The sequence below is a fragment of the Dermacentor albipictus genome, chromosome 2 (genome assembly GCF_038994185.2).
Source record: "Dermacentor albipictus isolate Rhodes 1998 colony chromosome 2, USDA_Dalb.pri_finalv2, whole genome shotgun sequence".
Taxonomy (NCBI): Eukaryota; Metazoa; Arthropoda; class Arachnida; order Ixodida; family Ixodidae; genus Dermacentor; species Dermacentor albipictus.
Genome location: NC_091822.1, coordinates 88,346,391 through 88,370,449, shown reverse-complemented (window position 1 = coordinate 88,370,449; position 24,059 = coordinate 88,346,391). Strand labels below are relative to the sequence as shown.

Genomic DNA, 24,059 nt, shown 5'->3' with positions numbered 1-24,059 from the left:
CAGGGTCATAATTTTTAAATTATCCGGGAAAAATATCGTGCAGAAACTCCTCTGGTGGTTGCCTAAGTATGCCTAAGCACTGTGCCACTGGCTTATCCCCACACAGCCCGGTCTCATTATCAACATTATAGAACTTAATCCGACCACTTTAAATCCTTGTCAATCCTCATTGATCGCTGGCTTATCGTCTTCAATAGCGAACATGATAAGGTAGGTTTAAATTAAAGTTCATTACAGCACTAGGATCTACCACGGTTGTTGTTAATCAAAGTGGACTTAAGTAGGTACAGTTCATTTAGTTAGAGTTAATTAAGGCACAGGAACCCTCAACCTTTGTTGGCAGTCAAACCTACGAACTTTGGTGTTAATTAAGGTGAATTAGGCTTAATTTAGCGACGCTGGTGGGATACCAGCACTGCATTCGCAGGGGGGTGTGGGGTGCTTTACTGATTGTTCTGATCCTTCCTTTGACCTTGTTCCTTGCTGAAACGTATGCTTTTCTGTATGTTTTGTGGGTAATTTCAATGTATGTATGCACTGTTTGCTTCACTTTGCTGAGCGATTGTTGCCTCTGCCTTAAGTGGGTATGAACCGTCGCATTTTTTTTCATTGGTTACAGGGTATTAGCCATTCCTTAAGGGTGAATGAGCGATTCATTATTTTCCGTGACGCACTAATTTCTCGCGGTGCAGGCATGAAAATGCTTACACATTTAAAATCGCCTGTGGCAGGTAGCATAAATCTTTTCGCCGAGCTGAATTATTAGAACAGGCGGACATTACTATTACACGAATGAGAAGCACGTATTCAACTTACTAATGAATAAAAATTACCTTCTGAATTACATTAAGACACATAATGCAAGTCATGAAATATAGCCGGTGAGTTTTTAGGTGTATCCACATAAAATTAGTCTCAACGATGACGTCAGTGTCGAGATATTATTTCCGCAAGTGTAGTATGAAATACATACTTTTATGGTTCTATGTATCCAAGAGCGTTATTTTTTAAATAGTAAGTGTAACAACGGTGCATTCTTACTTCGAGCTTGATAGCACATATCTCACAACTGGGGTCATTCTGGAAATTCATTCCAAGTGGGTAGGCCACGTGAACTCGCCGGCTAGAATTCGCAAATTACAATATTTGCCGTAATGTAATTATTGAGAAACTAACGTGTCAATCTTTAAAAATGATTTGATTATGTGCATTGATATCTCCTGCATGTCCGCCATTCTGAGCAATGCAGCTGATGGACTAAGATTGCCTTATCTGCAACAGGCGATTTTTAAAAAATTCTGAAAAGCTTGACAAAGGTCACACCGTATATACTACTTCGTTATTTGCAGTATTGCTGAATAACTTTCCGCAAAACTTTGAATGTCTGCGCACATCCTTGTATTTTTATAACCACCTTCAAATATTTAGGGAGCACTATAGTTTATATTTCTTTGATTGTTAGTGCGTACTCATGTATCTGTGCCTTCTTGCACTCCTGTGCAGAGCTTTGCACGCCTTGGTGCTTTGTTACAGTATTATGTCTTGCTCGCACGAGGTCATGGGGTTGAATGCCAGCCATGGCGGGCGCATCGCGATGGGGGCAGAATGCATAAAAACGCTCAAGGACTTAGATTTATGTTCGCCTGTAAGAACTCCTGATGGTCGCAATCGATCTTCACTTATAGCCAACACCACTCCCCACCTGCTTGTTATGATTTTTTAGTGCCGTGTCTGCCGCGTACCACATGATCGTTTTTTTTTGGTTCACTGCATGTTTATGTTTCTTTCCATTTAAATGTTTATCACGTAATGAGCATTAGAGGAAATTAGCTAAATATGCCAGCTCTTCCTTTAAAGTTTTGTCACTTGAAAAGCGCCGGTTAATCGCAACAGCAAACAGGAGATTATCACCGACAGATTATCGCCGACAGTCCTTAGGAGCCATAAGCCTTTGTAAAATGAGCCCGTGGTTGTTGTGACGCTGCAGATAATATCTTATGGTGGCTATACAGGATGCAAAATGATCATTTAAACAAGGAAGAATAGTGGGCTTCCCATCCCTGATGTTGCTTCCTCAATTAGGCTAAATGGTAACTACTTTCATCATTATCAGGACGACGACCATTATCGAATGTGACAGTTGAAATGCTAAACTGACTCCAAAGAGTAGGTGCAACCAAGGTAACGAGCAGTCCCATCGTCGTAACACGACTCATGCACTGCAGTAAGGTTCTGTCTGTGCAGCGACGTGTAAATAGAGATCCTTATAATTCGTAACAATAAAATAACGTTTCATTTTTCACGTGCTTACGAAAGCAGTTAGCATCAGACGCTGGTGCGTAGCATTCTGGCCGCAAGAGGCATATATGCTACAATAGTTCTTTTTGTCTTTTCTATGCTTGACGCAGGACCTTCAACGGACCACGCGCCACTTGTAGTTGGACCCCTTGGCGCACACAAGGACCAGGCCCTTCGTAGTCGGCCTCATCGAAGCTCGAAGCCAAAGCGTCATTGAGTCCAAAGCGTTCATTGATCTGCTAATACTTTTTGTCCTACGGTGTAAATAATTCAGCTTCCATATTACACGTGCTTCCAGAAACTGGAGATATTTTCCTCGCATTTTTTTTCAGCGCTCTATTACTTTGTAGTAGTAACTGTGATGGTGATAGAGAATACCTGGCTGTCACGTAGCCTCTGCTTATTTATAAGGACTCTCTTTTTCGCCAATTTAGGAAATAACCATCTTCACACAGGTACACTTTGTACTTCCGGGCATTAAAGGACTATGGAAAAGTACAGAGTATCGACTTCATTTCTTCCAACTCCCCCACATTGCGGCAGCGGTAGCTGCGCAGCTCCTGAGAGTGGGAAACGCAAAAAAAAAGATTATATCATTTTTTTTGTCATACCAGTGCGGGATGCGTTTGTGTTCGTTTGTTTCGGTGGCGCTCAAACGCGATTTTGTATGTGGAAAACCAAAGTTTATGCTTGCAGTTTCGTTACGATTGAGATAGCGACGTAGCAAAATATGTATGCCAAACTACTAGGCAACACATCTATATACTGTACATTAATACTAGAGGAGAAACCATTTGAAATCTCCGCGACGTGACTCCGCGAATGACCTTGCTTAAGCAAACGATACGGCTTACTTCGTGGCTGCTGGTCAGTCATCTTTAACTAATTAGTGCGTAATCAAGAAATATGGATTCCTTATGTAGTTCGCCTGATCTGCTGCCAGATTGTTCACCGTGACCTTCAATAATCGAAATTCCCCGCTATCGTGCAAGCAGCGATACAGGTAACTGCCATCAACGAATTACCGAGCTACTGCGTACATTGATTACATGGAAACTTGTAGCTTATGTAATGTAACTGTCATTGGTGATGCTTGATATTCCTTTTTCTTAGCTAGACAGAAATCAAAATGAAAGTTCTCAATCACCAGCAACATGGAGTGACAATGTGTATCCATAGGATTACCCAGAAAGAAAGCTGGCCCGGGGACCAAAGCCTTCCTGAGCCGGTCTCTCTATGCTAATTGAGCTGACCTGAAGGCACTGAAAATGGCAGAGCAGTTCTACGGAAGGACGTGACGGGAAAGAAGAATCCTAGAAGGGAAGAATAATTTCCGGCTCTAACGAGCCGTCCCACACTTTGCGTCCATCTGCATGATGCCCTTGCCCGAAACAACTAGCATGCTACGGCGTCACTAAAACTAATATAATAAGTGAATAAATAGGCCTGATTTTTGTTCAAGCATCCACAGTCTTCAGTTTAGCAGACACATAACACCGCGAGCTGGGTAACGTGTGCGGCTGTAGTGTGGACATCCATATTGCATGAAGTAATGGCGAATAAATGGCGAGCCACGTAATAGCGTGATAGTCGTCCAGGATATGAAGTCCTCAAGAAACACTCTTACAGTAATGTTAGTGCCTAGCATGGCAGTCTACCCTTTGACCATGGTCTCATTTTTTTTCCCTGTAACAGTAGCCGCCACCACTCAACTACGGAAAATGAAACTATTTCCTGCTCTTGTTTTTAATTTTTTGCGCATACATGCCCTCTCAGGCACATTTTATCGGGCGCGAACTACAGGTACCAGTTCTGCCTTGCTGTTCTGACAGAGCCGATCACCTTATTCGAATATTCCATGAGGTTTATTCTTGCATGCACGACATCTAATCTACGCATCTCCGGAAATATGGGTGAGTATGCTGCACAATCTACGAGAAGCATCGTTTGAGAAAGTGGGATTCAGCTAGTACCGCCTGCACCATTTTTGGCACTCGGCGGAAAGCTCTATTCCTGAGAACTTAACTTTCAATAGACACATCCTACTAAGATTTCATAGCAAACTTCTCTCGTCTTAAGATAGGCTTTCTGTCCATTATTTGCGCGATCGCTTTCGATCACGCTGAGATGCAGGCTGCTTCGATGATATAATCGACGTTAGTCGGATGGAGGCTGATTGTGCGTAGGAGCATTTTCCACCTTGCTCCTCTAATCCCAAAGGCATTCTCGGCACACCATCTGCAAGGCAAACATGCAGGACACTGTCAGCAAATAAAAAATTATTGTTAAAGCACTCGGTGCATTATCCATCGGTACATTTAAACTTACAGTAGATAAAATGAATAGCCTTTCTCTTCATTTTTTTCAATTTTTCGGTATGTTTAGTGTACGGGTCCCATATAATAATAGCATATTCTAGCTTGCGTCTAATAAAAGTAACATTGCTAAGTAGTTTAACAATGGCAGGTTAATTTCTGAGCTTGTGTCATTAAAACAAGTTTTTCGGAAAACATAAGGGAAAATCTTGCTAAGATGTAATTTCCAAGAAGGGGTATTAGTGAATGGTACACCTAGGTATTTGCAGTTTTTAACTTCCTTCAGCGGGACAGAGGCCAGTGTGTACTCTTGTTGTAGCAGGTTCTTATGTGTTTTGCAAAGACGGACCGTTCTGCCTTTGTTCAAAGCCGTGCCGCACTCATCACTCTATATATTGTAGGTTTAAATCAAGTTCAGTTTGCTCATGCACTGAAAGATATTTCACAAAAAATGCAGGCATCTGCAAAGAGTCGAATTTTTGCATCAGGTGAACAATATCATTAATGTACAATAAAAACAGCAATGGCCATATACCGGATGTAACAGGGAGGTTGCTAGAGTTGTTACCATCAATTGAAACAAACTGCATGCAACCAGAAAGATAATCTGCTATCCATGCAACAAGAATATCAGATAAATTAATATTTCTGCGCTTTTGAATAATTAATAAAAGCTCTGAGTGCTAGAAACACGAAGGACGCAGAAAAATAAACATACCACACGCTGTGCATACACGTGCAGTATAGGCTTCTTCAACATCATCGCAGTGACCCACAATACTGAAAGTATTTCGCATGCTTTACTTTGCTCTGCTCAGCCTGTAATTGAAGACCATCCTTTCATCAGCGAGCTGCGTTGCCGGGAAGGGTCTCATGAAATCCTTGCGTAATTGAAATGCCTCAACCCCAACAAAGGTATAGGGTGCGACAGTTCTTGTACCAGGCAGGCAGCTTGCAGAAGGTGTACCGAGAGTCCCGCTGGCCAGTGCCTTCCCGAATTCCGAGCTTTTTAATACTCCTCCATCACTCTGCCGACCTTGAGCACCAACGTCAATGATGGTGTACTGATAATTGCTGTCGACAGCAGCCATCAGCACAATGGAAAAGGTGCTCTGAAATAGGTTATCACTCACCATATCGGTACACCATCTTTGCAGATGTAATAGAAGCACACATTAAAACCCCACTCAAATGACATTCTTTATGACCTTGGAAATATACATTAAGAAGAAATCCATCAATTCTACAGAGTAGTGAGGTGCCTCACATTTAAGCATGAAATACCTACATTTCAAATGAAACAGTTGTGACTGCTCCAAGTCACTCACGACTTGTGAAAAGCAGCATCTGAAGTAATTAATCAATTGCAATTTGCAGCAATCATCTGCATTTATCCAGAAACCACATGCACATCCGCCACCTTGTGCGAGCAACAATTTGGTTTGGGCAAGTTGGTTTATCTTCAATGTATGCTGAAGCAGTGCAATAGGATGCTGACTGTCACCCGAATTTCATTCAAAGCAGCACCAGCCTTTTATTATCTATAGAATAACAAGAATCACCCGGATTGACAGCACGCACGGGAGAAGGGGGGAGGGCGGCGTCCCACATACAGGTATTTAGCCAAAGAAATGTGTCTTCGAATGATAGACACTTTTGCTATTGTTATGCAGTACACCTTCACAATTTTTCTCCTATTGGTCTTTGCAAATTTCAGGAACCTGGTACTACCAAAGAGTGCAGTGCATGCATGTTTCTTACTATTGGCAGCTAGATGGCTACAATACCAATTTTTACCATTGTTATAGTGCCCTCTCGCTCTATCATAGACCATTGCCCATTCTGTCCAATGTATACATTTCTACAGCTTCAACGAATTTCATGGACGACATCAGAAGTGCACATGGTGAATTTGGTATTGCGACTAGCAGAACATTGCGGCCGTATTGGATGTTTATATTGGAGTCTACAATTTTGAAATTTTGCACTGAGCAGAGAACACTAGGTTTATTTGATGTCTGCTGGCTTAACGTCAACTCAGTATTCGAAGGGGACATAACACTGTCAAAGTAAGGTAAGGTAAGCAGACATTGCCAACATAAGCAGATATTCTCTGCAGTGGAGAAGACAATAGCTGATAAACAGAGAGCATTAATGTGCACATAAAACTAAGTGAAACATAAAATATAGAGAATATGCTTATACATCAAAAGAATGCCACAACCAAGAAAGTGATTTGCTGGAGTAATTTCCCGTCTTGTGTAACTGATCAGATATACGGTTTAGTGATGTACTCTTTAATATGTCACAGATGGCAAAAATTGTGTGCTTAAATGTGCCTAGTGAGCAAGCTTACCTTGTAGTTGAAATATAGGCTGCCGGAATTGGGAGTTGCAGTGATGGCGACATGCTTGCCATCCACAGCTCCCAAACAGTTGGGAAACTGCCACTGGGAGGCAAAGCCTTGGGCAATTTCTGTCTAGTCTGCCTCAGAGGGCACCTGAATTTATTAAAATGTTTTTCAGAAGCCATTACACAGGCAGTGCATGTGATTACAGTGCAGGGCTTAATACTACTAGATGGTTTTTATTGATGCAGTATATATATACTATGATCAACACTGACAAGACTAATAATATGATGGTGAAGTATAGGAGTATCCACTAAGTGTACTGGTGTAGATTTTTAAAGAATAGGTTTAGTGTGCTAGGCTGTGCTAAATAATCTTAAGTTAGGGTGACAATATTGCAAATCATTTTGTACTCAAAACTGCACGCTGATTTAAATGAAAGAATGGCTGTTTGGCCAGGACACCACTTAATGGTTTCAAAATAAGTACATGAGTGCATGTATCACAATTAACATTTCATGCACATTACTCTGCCACCCTGTGCTGAAGAACAGCTGTTTCAAACAAGCAAGATGAATACATGTCACATGCCTCCTTTACGCACTGCCATCACTGCTCAATGAAACAAGTACAAAAGTGCCAGCAGTGGTAAAAGGCAGTTACATTATGTGTGCCTGCATTTAACATGCAAAAAGGTATGTCAGCATACTGTGAAATATGCCGAACAGCATGGAATTAAAATAACTGCATCCACACTAACACAATCATCAGCAGAATGATACTTTCAGAAAGGGAACTGCAAGGACTAATGATGTACATACATCAAGGTAAATAAGCTAATAATAATAACATAGGCACGCAAAGAAGGTCAGCTGAAAGCCATCCTGCATGTATAAATGCCAAATAATGAGTGGCAAATGAACTCAAAATCCTTTAATGTTATTATGTGCTCCCTACCTTCATGAAGTGATCTTTTAGTCGCGCCCAAATGCTTCGACAGCATAAATGAATGCATAGCCTAGCCGTCTCTATGCCCACTCTGTAAGCCAGTGCCACGTCCTTAATTTCCTGGCCAGATGCAAGGTAGCTGAAACAAAAGATGGAAGGCCAGTAAATGTATGCATGGTTATCTACAGGTTTATTAGCAATACTATTACCATTATTTGACAGTAATGATAATGTCAGGGATGAAGTACTCGTTACACAGATGCGCCGACAGCTTGGGAGTTCCTGTTTATTACTCATAATCTTGAATAAGATACTAAGCACATGTTTCACTTCATTAATTGCTGTTGCATAAATAGGAAGTTATAGTACACAGACATCAGTTAATCACCAATCAACAAATGCAAATCTGACAGCTTACTGAAAGATGGTAATGATTTTTGCAACACCTTGGCTTGTTTTACAGGAAATCAGGTTGTACCAGTATGTTATTTATAGGCAGTTATAGATCCACTGAAATTACCAGAGCAGTATAACTACACACGTATCTTGGCTCTTCACCTACAGCAAAATGTACTTGTAAAACTGACTTACACGTCCTATCACCAGCTTCCTTCTAACTCATTATTCTAGAGTTCCAAATTAAATACAAATAAGCTGAACTTATACCAACCTTAAGGTTATTGCAAGCCGTTCACCAGGTTCAAGGAGCACCCTCACAACATACTTGCGTTTGAGGTCCTTGACCACAAATGAAAGTAAAGTGTCAAACATTTCTGGGGTCATTCTATAGAACTCAAAAAAAATCATGGTCCCCCTCTCTCATCCGACGCATCTGTAAGTGAAAAATATATGGTGAATCATGCAATGGTTATTGATGAAAGTTTACAAGCTATGGAAAACTGCCAGAAGTAGTTCATGCACATGCCCAATGCGAGTCGTTGACACAAAAATGTAATAAGGACAAAGACAATGCTTGATGTTTGTTGAGGGAAGAATGGTTGGGAGAGGTTACGAGAACTGAAGCACATACCCTGTCGCACAGGAATGGTGTAGGTTAAATATAAGAGAAGCAAAGCAGGCAATGTAAAACATGCGCAACCAACTGTTTTGCTAGAAATGTGCTCAATTCTGGTGCTTCTGTGTTGTGACGTTTTATTTCGAAACAGATTGTACTTGCAACGTACAGTGTCAAATTAAATTTGATGCTGATCATTCATGCTTTGAATGGTAGTAAAGCAGAAATACTTGCTCAGATACTTTTGGACAATTGTTACGTAAAACTTCAAAGAAGCACCTCAATAAGCGTGAATGCAAGTAATAAATTGATATTTTCAGTATATGCACAAAAAGTAAAAATCTGAAAAATCTCAAATGCACAAAATATGCGCCTTGCTCCTAGGTAGTTCTCCACTTTTGCAAGTTAAACCATGGGGGAAAAAAAAGTCGTATTAGGTGGCGCGAATATCAGTCATAGTGAATGAAGTACATGTTTTGCGGGAAAGCTGTTTCCTTGCAGGTATGAAACAGGGCAAGCACCTCTGGTGCAGGGAGCAGTTGCCTAGTCTCTCGAAGCAATGGTTCGCAGATTTCGGAGCTTGCACAAGCCTCCTCGTATTTGACTATTGTGTTCAATCAGCTTTTTTTTGCACAACTTGGTCTAATCATGCCCCAAGAACTAGTGCTGGAGCCTTCACATTCTGTGTACAGCAATAGTACTGCACTGTACAGTTATGTACAAGGTTGCACAGTATTGTACAGTAATAAATTAGGGCATGTGCACGGCTAATTTTCTGAAAGTAAGAAATTACACGGCTAGTAAAGCTGCCAAAGGTCGATCTGAAATGGACTCGGTGCGCTTGTGCGACGAAATACTTGACACAATGGGAAGGATTGTTCATACAAAGTTTAACATATGCTATTGAAATGTTGATGGTTAAAAGCAGTCCACAGGGGCAAAAATAAAGTAGCACTTCATATTAGGCTAACACAATAATCAAAACAATGCACTGTTCAGCATGTACTGTTTGTGGCATTGTTAAAAGTTGCGTAAACATCTGTTCCGAAAAATTAAACAGCCTGACAGAAGCTTGTGTGTATTCCCTGCTGCTGTAATTTAAAAATTATGTTGCATAGCCGATTAAAGCGCTAATTTGGTGTTGGTTGTTTATGGGAGTGCTAGGAGCAGTAAAAGGCTAGTTTTGACGATACCCCCGGTCGAAGTTTTTTTTCTGACTCCTCAGTCTACTGAACGCTGTCAAATCTGATCAATAGTAAATGCGCAGTCATCACTTCATGCGTTGCATTACATTGCTCATGGAACATTTCTAATGGCAATGTTTAACAGCGTTTGGAAAAACTGTCAATCAAGTAGATCGATTTCTCTCTAATGAAAGAGATAAGGTATCTGTTCACTTTAAAAATACCTATGAGCTGACGTTATACTTACATGTTCTATGTACAACTGTGTCTAGTTGCTTAGTCTTTGAAAGCATAGAACACTACCCCCTTGGTCACTATTCAGTGCTACAAAAACCAGAGCAACTACTTGCACAGTTTTTAAGAATGGAGTACCCAAATTGACAAATTCAAGTAAGTTATTCAGCGTTAAGCCTTGTTCCAATAGGACGCCTGTATCTTACAGATGCTTTCGAGGCTATATTAAACGCAGAAGCATTATTTTGTGATATAGTGTTTATTACACACAACGGTGGTTTGCTCACTGGCGCTATATTGCAGGTCAACATGCGCTGGTATAAGATTCAGTGCGAAGATATAGATCCACAAATATGTCCCGCGAAATAATGAGAAACCGAGCACAGATTTAGTTTTTTTTTGTTTTAAAAGGCGCGTAGACAAACACGCACATGCTTTTAGCGGCACTCAGTGACAGTAAATACGCAAAGTCGCGAACATGAATGCACCAATCTTGGAGAAAGCCAGAAAAAGAATTACTTACCCTACAACAAGGGGCCCATTTCCGCACTTGGCATCGCGAACAATGCGCTCCTGTACAATCTACATTTGCCACTTCATATAGCTATTTCACTCGAACACTCTTGTGTCGAAAGCTGGGCCATAAACAAGATAAATTGAGCCCGACGAATAGACCTCAAACAGTATTTACAAGTGCGCAGGAGTTGGCACAACCATAGAGTCGTTGAAAGACACGGTAGTAGCACGTTTTAGGACAATCATTAGGGGAAGAAAAACAGCAAATGGGACTCACCGCCGTGTAATAAAGCCCTTCTTCCTTTCGGTGCATGAACACGGGTCGCACCCACCAGCGCCGGCGTCGTCGCTCTTGCCGTCTAAAAATAATGAGAAGCAGGAGCTTCTTTTTTAGCAGCAAAAGCTGCTGCCTTCTTTCCATGATGTGGCGTATGACGTCTAGCAATAAAAAGCACCTACTTCCCCCTCTATCATAGAATAAAGAACCCTCGATGCTCAGCTTCGCACGCCGACGCGCCGAGCACTCGTGATGTTCACGCCGATATTGCTGCCAGTTTAGCCTTTGTAATTTTTCTACACTGCCCTGAATATTTTATTTAGCGTAAAACTATGCAAAAGGCATAAATATTGCATTGAAGAATACTTATGACAGCTCTTTTCATTGACATTACACAATTAGCGTAGGAGGTATCTGGTAAAATAAATCTGATCACATTGTGCGACGCTGCGCTGGTGCTGGTCCGCGTGCCGCTCGCGTGGCTGGACGCCCTCTCTGGCGCCGTTCATGCGACCTCGCCGGGAGACGCAACGCCAGAAAACGCCGGTAGAAACGCTGAATGTGGGGCGGCCTTTAGTTGTCATGCCGTCGTACCGTGATGCTGTCGTAGTCATTCCCCGATTGTCATTCGCAGATTCGTCATACGATACTATTCATGCCATCGTCGTCATGAATGTCGTCGTCGTCACACCATCTTTGCAATGGTCATACGCGCACTGTGGTAGTCACGTTATCGTCGTCATGCCTTCGACGCTATCCTATTGTCCTCATGCTCTTATCATGACACCGCCGTCATTGGTCATGGCTATACACTGGTCGTCATTCATTCGTGGTCCTACCGTTGTGTGATGCCCTCTCAGTTGCTCCATGATCGTCATTTTACTTTAGTCGCCCGAATCTCCTCATGCCGTCATCGCCATGCTGTCATACTCATACATCATACCAATGTCGACACGCCGTAATCGTCTCTCCATCGCCTTACCTGCGACATCACTCCACTAAAGTCATCTCATTGTCACCATACCATCATCGTCCTACTACATTTGTCATTCCACAGTCGTCATTAGTTCTTCGTCATTTTATTGGAATCATGATGTCGTAATTCAATCCGTACTATACCCTCGTTGTCAGCTATGTCGTCATTTCATCATCGTCGGACAATCACTATCGCACATTCTTTGTCATACTGTCGTCGTCAAACAATGCCTCGCTCCGTCATCATCGTTCCAGCTATGTCGTCTGATCGTCGTCATACTATCGTCGTGACGCCTACTCTTCATAAAGACTTCACTTCATGATGCAGTCACCGCGATGCACTTGTCGTCATGCACTCGTGGTCAGCCCATTGTCGTCATGCAATCTCCGCAACCCTATCCTGGTTATACCATCGGTTTTTTTTTATTTTTTACCTCATTGTCGTCCTGCTGTCGTCGTCATAGAGCCTTCGTCGCACCATCGATGCCGTTCTTTCGTCGTCATTGCTCGGTGTCGTGCAGTCATGGTCATGCTGTCATGCTCACGGCCGACCTCGGAAAGTGAGTGTCAGCAAAGTCGGCTGCGTGTACTAGGTCCTGTGCAGGTAGCATGTAACCGAAGCAAGTTGGTCTCAGAATAACAGCTGCAGATTCTAGATAAACGTGTCTTCAGCGATATTATTTGTCGGTACGCTGCTGGCATGCTAATCGCTTTACAGGGCATCGTTACATGAATCCTGGCAAACTTTTTATTTGTTAACATTTGTCCAACCATGCCGCCTTATTCTTACCCTATCTTGCGTAGTGGGTTAATGCATTTGTTTTACGACCAACCAACCGATTCTCAAAGCGGTAACCTTCTAGGACTCCGCGGGCAGAAGAAGAAGAAGAGAGAACGGGAGTGTGGCGACCGCTTCTTGCATCTTCGCTCTCGGTTCGTGCCAGTATTTCCAAAGATCTGCATCTACACCTACGTCTCCGCTGAGGTGAGCAACATCTCCGCTAGCTACCGCGCCACATCAGTCAGTGCATCGCAAGGTCCGCCAATATATCCCGAAAGAAAGCAAAGCGCAACGAGACCCCACTGACACTCGGTATGACCAGTCGAGCAACAAAGGGTCCGAGGCACACGCAGCAACAACCGGGCGCAGGGCCTAGCACGCAGTACGCCGCCCGAAGAGCCAGACCGGAAACGCGACCGCACCATCCGCATGACGCCGCGGAACCGATCCCTCCGTTAGCCAACGACGCCGCTGACGACGACGAGCAGCTCGTCCGTGTTGGACCGGATTCGAACGCCGGGAGACGCGCAGATTACGACATTTCCTCGTCGATCTCGGAAAGCTATCCCCGGCACCGCAGACGACGCTCCCGCAGGTGCATCGGCACGTTGTCAGCCTTTTGTCTAGTGGGAGCCGTAACGCTCGTTGTGCCCGTGGCCATATTCCTGATCCCTTACATCAGGACCAGCCTCTTCGTCAGCGCGACCTCAGAATATTCCGTCGAAACGCCGGCTGACGTGCCGCCGACGATTCCCTTGATGCGGCCTTTGACGAATAAGGTAACAGCGGCGTTGGTGCCGGCGACGAAGCCGATCGAAAACACATCGCCGACTAAGCTAGACACCTGCCAGGGGTCCAGCCCAGATGTGCCCGACGCCGAAAACTTGACGGACGTACTTCACCAGTACCTGGTCGACCAATTTAATAAACCGCGAGGCCCGCCTCAACCAATATACTGTATTTATAACGTTTCGCGATTTCGACGACCTAGCGAGTACGGATTCCTTCCGGCGGACATTCCCATGGCGCTCTGCCCGGGTATTGTGTACTGGTCTTGGAGGCTGTCCGACGGTACGCTGGCCAGCAGAGCGAAGACATTCGACGTAAACTACGGACTCGCCGCATTCAAGAAAGTCGCTCGTCGTCAGCACGCCAACGTTGACGTCATCCTCACGGTAGGCGGCTTTCGACAGGACAGCGCCGACTTTCACGAAGTTCAGCGCGACGAAATTACGCGGCACCGATTAATTCAGAGCGCGTACATGACCTCCCAAGAGTACAACCTCTCTGGCATCAACCTGCACTGGATTCGAAACGAGGATAGCTGCGAGGACTTACTCGGTGGTCGAGCTCCACATCTGGAGGAGTTCGTCATGCGACTCAGGGCGCTGTTCGAGCTCAACGGGCGCAGCAAGGGGTTCAGCGTCACTGCTATGGTGGACCCTAGAGATGGATCCCAGATGGAGTTCTTTCGAGGGCTCGCAAACCAGCTAAACCTAACCTTCTTCAGGACGCACGATTTGACGCCACTCAGCGAGTTCGGCGAGTACTGCGGGAACTCGCTGCCCCGCTTCCGGTCTCACCTTCAGGCTCTCACGCCTTTCTTTCGCCCCAACGTTCGCCCTTCCGCTAGACCTGCTGCACCACCTCCCCATCAGAATAAACTCTGCATTAGCATGTCCCTCGCTTTGTACGCCCGGCAAGGGTACGCAATGGATCTCCCGTCGCCCCCGCAAGCAGTGTCTGGAACGCCCGGATACATTGCGCTCTTCGAAGTGTGTGATTCAAAGATTAATTTCCGAGAAAAAGTCCGCCACGTTCCGGGCTGCATAGTGAAACGAACCTCCAGCGTATTACTAGAGGTGACGTTCGCGTTCGAAGACTGGTCGACACTAAGCGCTAAGCTGTCAGCTCTGGGGCCAAAAAATGAATCCTGCGTACTCTTGTATGATGTAGACTTTGACAATTACCGGAGGGGATGTTACGGATCGACGGAGTATCTCATGCTGCAGTACTTCTACAGTGCCAGAGAAAAAAAGAGCAGGATGAATATCACTAACTTCCTACCCTGACTAATTTGAGCATGGAAACTGATCTCAGACTTATAAAAGTATTGTTTTGTACTTGTAGGACACGCCGGCTTTGTTAACGCACTGTGTCTGCTTTGCATATATTTTTTTTTACTCTTGCAAGCATTTTTCTTCCGCTCTCTCTCCCAGCAAGTTTCGGTGACAGCATGTAGGGCTGCGGGGCATTTCAAGAGCTGGGAATTTGCTGCAATATTAAATAATTCACCCTTCCTCATAAGTGCCGCTGTATATATAAGGCGTTTGCATCTGAATATTGTCACAATTGCCATTTCATTCCATAATACAGTTGCGTGTAGTGAACTCTGTGCCATACAGCGAGTTTCAGTAAAGTCGTACCAACCTAAAAAAATTCATGTGTCACGGCGCAGCATTGCTTAAGTCGGCGAAGCACCGACCAACAGACGCCGAAAGGTCATCGGAGTACGAACAGGCGGACAAGACGGGTATTGACGGCCACTCGGGCAAGCGGCCGAAAATATCGAAGGCAGGTTAACAGATTATTATTATTTTGTTGTTGTTGTTGTTGTTGTTGCTGGTGGTGGTGGTGGTACGACCTTGACATCCCGAGAATCTTTTCTAGGAACCCCTGTGCATTATCTGCCCAGCACGTGCATTGAGAAGGTTGCTAAGCCGGGAAAGGTTGCGAATGCCTCGAAATATGTAGTGTCTCTGTGCAATACCGTGTCCATGAATTGCAAACAGCGTATGTGTTGTCAGAGGGCTTGGCGCCGTATCGCTGGTTGCCGTTGTGTCTTCTGCGTTTGTCAACGGACAATAGAGTTCCGCCTGCCGACTCAAAGGTGTGCGCGTGCGTCTGTGTGGTGCTAAGCAAGGGCACGACCTCTAAAAGCGCGGGGGGGGGAGGGGGGGCAATCACGAATTCTCTCGCCCCTAATTAAAAGGTGCACGGCCAATATTTAGGGAAGAGTCGTGCTACAATTGGGTGAACTGGATTGTATCGCCACCCAGGGAACTAAGGAAAGGAACAGTTATTTAAACGAAGGTTTTGGACTGAGCTCGGCAGTCTAAAAGCTGAGCATATAAACTGCTGAGAAGCGTCGAGGTGCTAGTATCGCCTAGGCCGCCTAGCCGCGTCTTAACTCCGAGTGACTAATTGACGTAAGAGGCGACAAGCCAACGCCTGCAACGAAGCTCACAATTTTCGCCTCAAGTTCAAACACACTCCTGTATAGGTAATGCCTGCCGTATGCCCTCCAACCAATTCTTATTCTTTTATAAATTTGCTTCTCATGATCAGTGTCCCCTGAGAGTAATTGACCTACGAAAGCGTACTCCTGTACAGATAATGCCTACCGTATGCACTCCAACCAATTTTTACTCTTCTATAGTGTCCGTTTCATGATAAGGGTCCGCTGCGAGTAACCTAACTATATAAGCCTACTCCTGTACAGGTAATGCCTGCCGTATGCACTCCAACCCATTTTAATTCTTTTGTATTTTTCCTTCTCATGATCAGTGCCCCTGTGAGTAATTGACCTAGATAAATGTACTCCTGCGCAGATTCTAGAGACTGACCGGCGATCCTTGTCTTGTCTTGTCTCGTCTTCCAAATACTGTGCACACCCACTATGGGGGATTGGCAGAGGGCAGGCTATTTCCTGGAATCTCGTTCACTTGTTCAGGCTACTGAACATTATCTTTGTCTTCTGTAATCATTTGCTGTTATTCGTCCCCTGTGCTGCTGAACAGGACAATGTTGTCTGCAAACCGAAGGCCGCTGAGCTATTCGCCGTTGGTTCTCAGTCCTAAGTCTTCCCACTCTAATAGCTGGGAGAATTTTCTAAACATACAGTGAATAGCATTGGCGAGTATGTCTCTCCTTGCCAGACACCTTTCGTGATAGATAATTTTTTTACTATTCTTGTGGGGAGCCAATTGGTAGCTGTGGAATCTTTGTACATATTTTCGAAGATATTCACGTGTACCTCTTGTACTCCTTGATTACTGAATTCTGCCATAATTGCTGATATCTATATGGGATCAAATGCATTTTCATAATATATGAAAACCATCTAGAGAGGCTTATTGTACTCCGCAGATCGTCAGTTACCCGATTGATGACGTGGATGCGATGCATTGTAGAATATCCCATCCTGAAGCCAGCCCATTATCTTGGTTGATTGAAGTCAAGTGTTTGCCTTGAATTAGTAAAATAATTAGTCGCAATTGGTTACCCAAGGTCATAGTAAATATGGTTCATGTTGCTCACTAGGACAGTAAACAATACTAATTTGGCGCATTTTCGCAACTCGCACGTGATATTGTTAAAGCTTGGCCCGCCTAAGCGTAGACACCCTGTTAGGTAGATCTTCAGTAGTTGGAAGCACCGAGTTCCGGACGTACGTGGCATCCTTTTAAAATTGATATTGCTTCTCTTGCGTAAATATTAATTTTCTAGAAAAAGAATACCCTATGTGCACCTAACTTCTTAAGTACCGCATTAACTCGATTGTAACGCACCGCGATTGTAACGTGAGGACCGACTCTTCAATCCTCGCATTAAAAAATCAATATTCAAACCCTGAATGGATGCCACGATGAACGGAAAGAAAACTGGTATCTTTATTCAAGGAATCAATCCGAAAACGAGCTCTATTCACTTATCATCGTCGCCTCAGAAAGAGGCGGAACTTCCCTTGGGCGGTATTCTCGCGCGATCACTTTGGGAGATAGTTTGACGTGCGCGAAATTTTCGCGTGACTCGGTACGAAAGCGACCCCGACAAGCGTTTGTGGCGCTGAACCGAGTTCATCATCAGTGCCAAGAGCACTGTCGGCCGTATGCTTCCGAGGGATTCGGTTGCCGTAACGAGCCAAGTCTCGCGAAATGGAAACGATTTCCGAAAGTGGTCTTCCGAGAATCAAGTCAGCCGTGCTGTTGAGCTCGTTTGAGACTAAGTACTACTTAAAAGACCGCACCATCCAACCGGCCGTCAAAATTACTCGTCTCTAGAAAGGGCCGTCACACCGAAAGTTCTGCGTCGCCGTATAACGTTGCGAACGAACGCGGTAGAATGGCGAAAGGCCGCAGGGTAACGCAGCACCGTAACCGTAACACAAGTCCCAAGCACGGCGAAAATGTCGCCGATTCCAACGAAAAAGAAGTTTAGACTTCGGTCGACATGTCTATGGGTTGGATCGAGACATAAAGGTACAGGTTGCCAACGTAACGCTAAAAACCGCGGAACCTAGAATATTTGTTTAAACATCGCAAATTTTCATGTTATTCAAATGTAACGCGAGGATCGAGTCCAAACAATGAAACTCATGAGAAAACTCGCGTTACAATCAAGTAAATACGGTATTCCACGAAGCCACACCGATCGTACGTAATACGCCTATTCATTGCAGTAACTTACTTATAATGCGGACACATATTGCTGACAATGTTCACGTACGAATTCTAGCCAACTACGCAAGGACAATTCGTGGCCAAACAGCGTAGCAGCGCTAGCCGAGCACACTGAAAAACGACATGCCAAAATTATGTTCATGTAGAATGTCAAGGCCAGAAGCTTGAGATTAAATCCTACCCACCTTTAGAGGTTTCATAACTAGCCACGATAAGGTATATAGCATGTGCACATTAAAAGACGATGGATATACATTACGGAAAAGCAATCATTTCACCGACGATCTGCCTCATTGAAATTGACTGCATAATTGAACACATCCAGCGGTATATTTTCAAATTTTAGCTTATAGCATTGTAGCAAAAAGCATGCCAAACATATTACGCATTGCCAAAATAGAAGTTCCCTGTCATACATGGCCCTGTCAACTAAACCGCTGCCCGAGTGTAGCTCAGATTGCGCATATTGGGAGTATTTTGAAATAAGTTCTTTTATGCTATTTGCGAGCCTCACTTGCTAGTTTCATTTTCTCAATAACAGTGAGGTGCACGTTAACTTCAATGACGCAACCAAAAATATGCGGATTTTGATGCAACGAATAGATCCGAGTTGATATGAAATTTTTCTGTTGTGTCGTAACACACGGCGGGCACATGGAAACACCCGTGAGCAAAAGTATACGGACTACAGGGTCGCCTAAAAAACTACATTTCTTTATGACTAACATGAATAAACAGAAATTGTCTAGTACACTGGAAAGTTCGCAGTGCCAAGTTTGGACTGCAGTGTTCAAGTCGCATTCACAGGCAGAGGCACAAATAGGCTTTATCTGGCAAAACCTGGTCCGTATACTTTTGCTCAGGGGTGTACCTGAATACTTGGTAGCGAAGCTTCCACAGAACGTAATACGTTCGAAACATGGTGGTTCATAAACCTTTCGTGGAGCTTAGCGCCATCGGCGTTTTGAGGGAACATTTCCTGCGGAACAAAAAGAGGGACATTTTTGTTAACACAGACGCGAATATTATGTTGGTCTGTCATTCGGACCCGTACGTATGTCCCGCAACTAGATTTCATCAGCGCATCAAGTGCAGAAGATCTACCTGGCTCGGAAAGTGGAGCCGCGAAACGTCCAGCCGGTGTATCCCGGTGTATCCCGGCGTATCCCGAAAGTATCCAGCGTCCAGTGATTTAACTAATGGGGCGCTTCTGAACACACTATCGCAGCTCTACTTTGCGTTCCATGATCAATTACTAACCTTTGACTCGCCATAGAAATAACGATGTCACGAACAACGCTTTCTATTCGTGAAAATCATAACAAACGCCGTAATATATACCGACACAGGCTATGGTAGTCATGCGGATTCCACAGCCTGATCCTTATGGAAAGAAATGAAAGCACCGACGACAAATATTTATTTGTCTACAAACCATGCTGGCGGGTGATATTTGCTTTAGCGGCAACTTCTTTTCCAACACGATATTGTAGCCCAGTTGAGGCCGGTTCACCGACGGACGGTATCAAGATTGGGGCGTGCTTTGACCTGGTGTCTTCCTGGTAAGCTCCACCTGGAATAGAAGACGGATAACAGTTCTTCAACGCATGCAACAGAATGCCTAGTCGGAAAATACCTGGTGATTGGCGGCTGATTCAAACAGTTAGCGGCATTGCTATCGTGTCCCGGTCGTAGACACAAAACACGTAGCAGTTCAGCGGAGCACAGCTGTCAAACCACAGTTGTTAGCTCCACCAGCGCCAAGCTGACAATAACGATTTCAGTGTAGGTAATGTGGCGCAACGTAATTCTAGCCAAGCGCACGATTAGGCCAAGTTTAGGGAGTGCCCCTTTCTCGTCGTCTAATTCGTGTTCTTTCAACATCCATCACTCTGGAAGAAGGATAACAGGATATATGCAGCACGTCAGCGTGGCACGTTTAGCATAGCGGACTCGTATATGCAGCTGCGCAGCATATACGAGGTGCTCAGTATAGCTTAAAGAAAATCGGAGAACATTGAAAGATAACCTCACAATTGTGCGCCATATTTCAGGAAGCAGCTTCAGAACTGACCCAGAGAAGCATGGAGGCCACAAGCAGACTCGCTGCTGATACCTTGTTTCTTGCTGTGGTAGGAACCTTCAGTACCTTTCCTGAAGAAACTATAGACACGTTATCTATTGTCTTCTGTTGTGCCGCTCCGAGCGTCCACTTTTTTACAGCGACCACAACGCAAAGCGCCTCCGACGACTGGGAGCATAACCCCACCGACGGGCGCCATGTGGGCCGAGCCGATGACGTCATACATCACACAATACGCACTCGTTGTCTCTCGAGCACCTGTGCCTTCTTTTTTTCGGTTGGTGGGGTCGCGTTCTCCGCCACCACCGCACACTGGCTAGCGTGCTGCTCACTATGATTTCTGATCGTGGCTACGTCTTACCGAAATTTTGACAGCGCTAAACGACAGTGCCTCATCGTTCGTCTTTCATATTGAATTGTCCCGTCTTGGGCGCTGCTAAAACTTAAGCAGTTACCAAGTTACAAAATTGAACACCTTTGCCGTACGTCTTACCCTCACGAGGTGTTTTTCAAGCCCGACATCGGCACTTAGAGGAACAAGTGTAGGTGCGTTCAAAGTTTTGCAAAGTTGTCTTGTTTACTGTGACGCATCAATTTCCAATATGCGCGGTTGAGAACGTCTGCACGAAGACTTCCTTGCGAAATGTCTAGACTAAATTACGAAGGAAGTTAATTCACAGTGTTATAACTAGGCACAGAAAGAAAACTAGCTTTATGTTGTGGTTGTATAGATCGGTATGCAATGATGTTGAGAACCTGGAAAGGCATATTTCTCAGAAAGCCAGGGCACTGTGAAGTCACCTGAGGAAAGCAAAGTGCCGCCTGTCACAACACTTTCTTCTTTACTAAAACAGCGTGCAAAATGCCCATCTTCCTATGTCGTTATTTGAAAATAAAACAGAACTTGTGCGGGGTGTTTGATTTTTTTTTTGTATAAACGTTAGCGGGAGCCGCTAAGCTTGGAAGGTAAGAAGATCTGTGCTGACTGCGCGTCAGTTTGAATCGTCTGTTCTTGTTTCCTATCCAATTTCAGCAATCAATAATGACCGAAAAAAAAACTTTACATGATGATTTCATTCTATGAAATTACGATATCTGCAGAAATGACCGTTTTAGGGCAAGCCAAAGTCGTGGAGAAGCCTTGCGCACTGGCATCCCGGAATTTCCAATGGTGGCACTGCGCACGCTGGCTGTTACCAATGCTTATTAGCGGCGAGACGTTGGAACGGCGATCTCTCGCGAGTGACGTCAAGGCTAAGACGCCGTTCGCTCTGGCAATATCGGCTGCCGCGGGCGCTCGCTTCATTTCGCGAAGGAGCACACCGACGCTCTACCACATCACATGGGAGTGCACAGCTCACAAAGAAGAAGATAATAACACGAGAGCGAGGTGGGAGGCATTGCTATCCAGCTCCGCCATCGGGGATCAGCTCAGGCTCGTCCGGAGGGCAGAAAGGATGGCGAGGGCCAGTGGTGCCTTGGAATAGGGGCCCCACCACACGGGGTTACCCCGTTTTAGGGGTAACTAAGTTCTTTCTACCAATAAAGTTTTGTTCTTCTTCTTCGCGAAGGCTAGGAACCAAGTAGGCGCGGGAGCCATGCTTCCGAAAAGGATGTTTCGGGTGCTTGCTGCTGTCCCGGCAGAAGTGGTTCGAATTTTTTCAATACGGCGCGACTCGCGAACACTTGGAGGCTTAGACATTGGAAGCTACGCAGAGTTGAACATGCCTCTTGGTCTTGCGATGCACAGGTGCCCCGTGTATGTCGGTAATCTTTTGTTTTCATTTTTAAAGAGGGCCCGCAAATTCAGTGCGTAAAAATGTGTAAATTGCTTTGTTCAAAACGTGAAGACTCTCACTGTTGCTGAGTTACGGTTGATACTGCATTTTGTACGGAACGGCAACCTGGCTTTTTGGTGTGAAGGTTGTGAATGCGCATCTACGACAGATACTGCCTGCGAACCTTCCGTCGAGCTTCTATTTTCCTGGTGAGTTGTTACAGTAAAATGTAGGCAGTATAATATTGCATAAAAGGTGGAGTTCCGTTTGCGCATCCTCTGCGAAAAAAACACTTACTGTCTCTTTTTCTCCGCAACAACCGCTCAAAAAAGAAACACCTCATTCAGGACTCTTACCCGATGAATGTGTGTCATATGTAGACACACACTTCGCGAATAGCTGGAAACAAGTGCCTAAACCATAAATTCGATGGTACAGACGGTGCGTTGCCACCAAGGTCACTCTGATTTCCATAGTTAAGTAAATGTGAACCGCAGGAATACTTTTTTGAGACAACCACTGGGTCGATTTGAATGAACTTTGTCGCACTTGAAAGAGGAGGTAAACTGCAGCAAGTCTGGGAAGCAGAATTTTGATTTAGAGCCATGACTGTGGTAAAAAAATTACATGAAATTAGCAAGTTTAGAAATATAGGTAGAAACACAATGTTTACTAATCCATAACTCTGCCCGAAAAGGATATATCGTAGTTCTCTTAATATATCTGTTAGACCTGCTTAGGTGGACATACCTTACGACAAGTTTACAGTTTAGATGGAATTGCTAGTGTTTACGAGCGTTTTCCCCTACTGACAAATTTACAGTATACTTCAAAGTATGTTATCATACATCTATTTATAGGCAACATTCTATGGGATACAGGAAATAGCAGGGTCGAACTGGGCACGCGCGAGACGCTATGACACCTTTTCGTTGTGTGTGGTTGCGCTATTTTGGGGAATTTATCGAGAGAGGCTAACGCTAGCGAGTCGCAAAGACAGTTTCGCGTGGAAAACATGTGTTGTCTCAACATTTTTCTCGTGGCTTTCTTTATTTACACTGTTATTTTATTTGCTTCGAACTCCGTTGATGCCCACCGCCAATGCTGCCTCGTCGCGTGTTCTTTCCTCATTCAGCACTGTTAATCGGTTTCCACTTTTAGTTCGGCATTTGAGCTCTTTGATACAACGAATGGCTTTCGTTGCCTCCCTCCACCATATCCGGGGTCGGTGGTCGCAGCTCGGCGGTCAGGCAAAGGCCGCCAACGCAAAGGCGTCGACTTGCGGGGGCTTGTTCCTCGCCCAAACTCCAGGTATCTATCGGGATGCACGTGCGGTCGCGCGTGAGCTATGTGGCGTTAGAAGATTTATACACTAGTTGAGCTCCCGGGAAGTACTGCCCTCGTCTCCTCCCGCCGGTCTGTCCCCATGTGCATGGCCGCTATGGCAGAGGATTCCGGCTAGGAGAGGAGGAGAAGGGCAGTCGCCCTCCACTGGCGGTGGTGCGCGACGGTGGAGGCAATACGGCTAAGACGAATCGGCTTATAAGAAAAGCCGCCTATGCTTGCACTGTATGCGTGGTGGTTAAAGAACCTGCTCTCTACGGAACTGCGCAATGAAAAGGCAAGCGCCGGCCAAATGTCATATCTGCAACGAATATAGACGCCACTGAGCGCTTCATTCAAAAGAACCAATTTCTATATAGAAGCGTTCGGCTATTCGATTACAAAAAAATCCTTCTTGATGGCTTCTGCCCTCTTGATCTTCGCAAGGTTCCTGCTTCTTGAGAAGTGGGAGTGGCTTACAGTTCTGATGTCAGAATATCACCATAAATACTGCTTAGAG

General features: G+C 44.7%; 2 protein-coding genes and 1 long non-coding RNA gene across 4 annotated transcripts in view; 1 reads left to right on the top strand and 2 right to left on the bottom strand.

Annotated features, from left to right (window-relative positions):
- Positions 1–4,167: 4,167 nt before the first annotated feature.
- On the bottom strand, positions 4,168–11,367 carry LOC135901008 (uncharacterized). 2 transcript variants are annotated; one of them, XR_010563999.1, is made up of 5 exons: positions 11,138–11,367; positions 8,582–8,743; positions 7,921–8,050; positions 6,970–7,113; positions 4,168–4,536 (listed from the first exon to the last, which is right to left on the bottom strand). It is a non-coding gene; the product is annotated as an uncharacterized lncRNA (long non-coding RNA). The 2 variants fall into 2 exon arrangements; XR_010563998.1 differs by lacking the exon at positions 4,168–4,536 and adding an exon at positions 5,567–5,725.
- Positions 11,368–13,915: 2,548 nt separating this feature from the next.
- Positions 13,916–14,965, top strand: LOC139055739 (uncharacterized). The gene has a single exon (XM_070533271.1). The coding sequence runs from the start codon at positions 13,916–13,918 to the stop codon at positions 14,963–14,965; it is 1,050 nt and encodes a 349-aa protein (XP_070389372.1).
- Positions 14,966–19,757: 4,792 nt separating this feature from the next.
- LOC135900947 (nucleolar and coiled-body phosphoprotein 1-like) overlaps positions 19,758–24,059 on the bottom strand; it is a 74,156-nt gene continuing 69,854 nt past the window's right edge. Inside the window, exon 17 of the mRNA XM_065430574.2 lies at positions 19,758–19,928. Within this exon, the coding sequence (XP_065286646.1) occupies positions 19,783–19,928 (146 nt within the window). The 3' untranslated portion in view covers positions 19,758–19,782. The remainder of the gene's footprint in view (positions 19,929–24,059) is intronic.

Bases quoted from the DNA above. Each gene is read 5' to 3' on its own strand.
- LOC139055739 (XM_070533271.1), top strand. From the start codon at position 13,916: ATGGCGCTCTGCCCGGGTATTGTGTACTGGTCTTGGAGGCTGTCCGAC.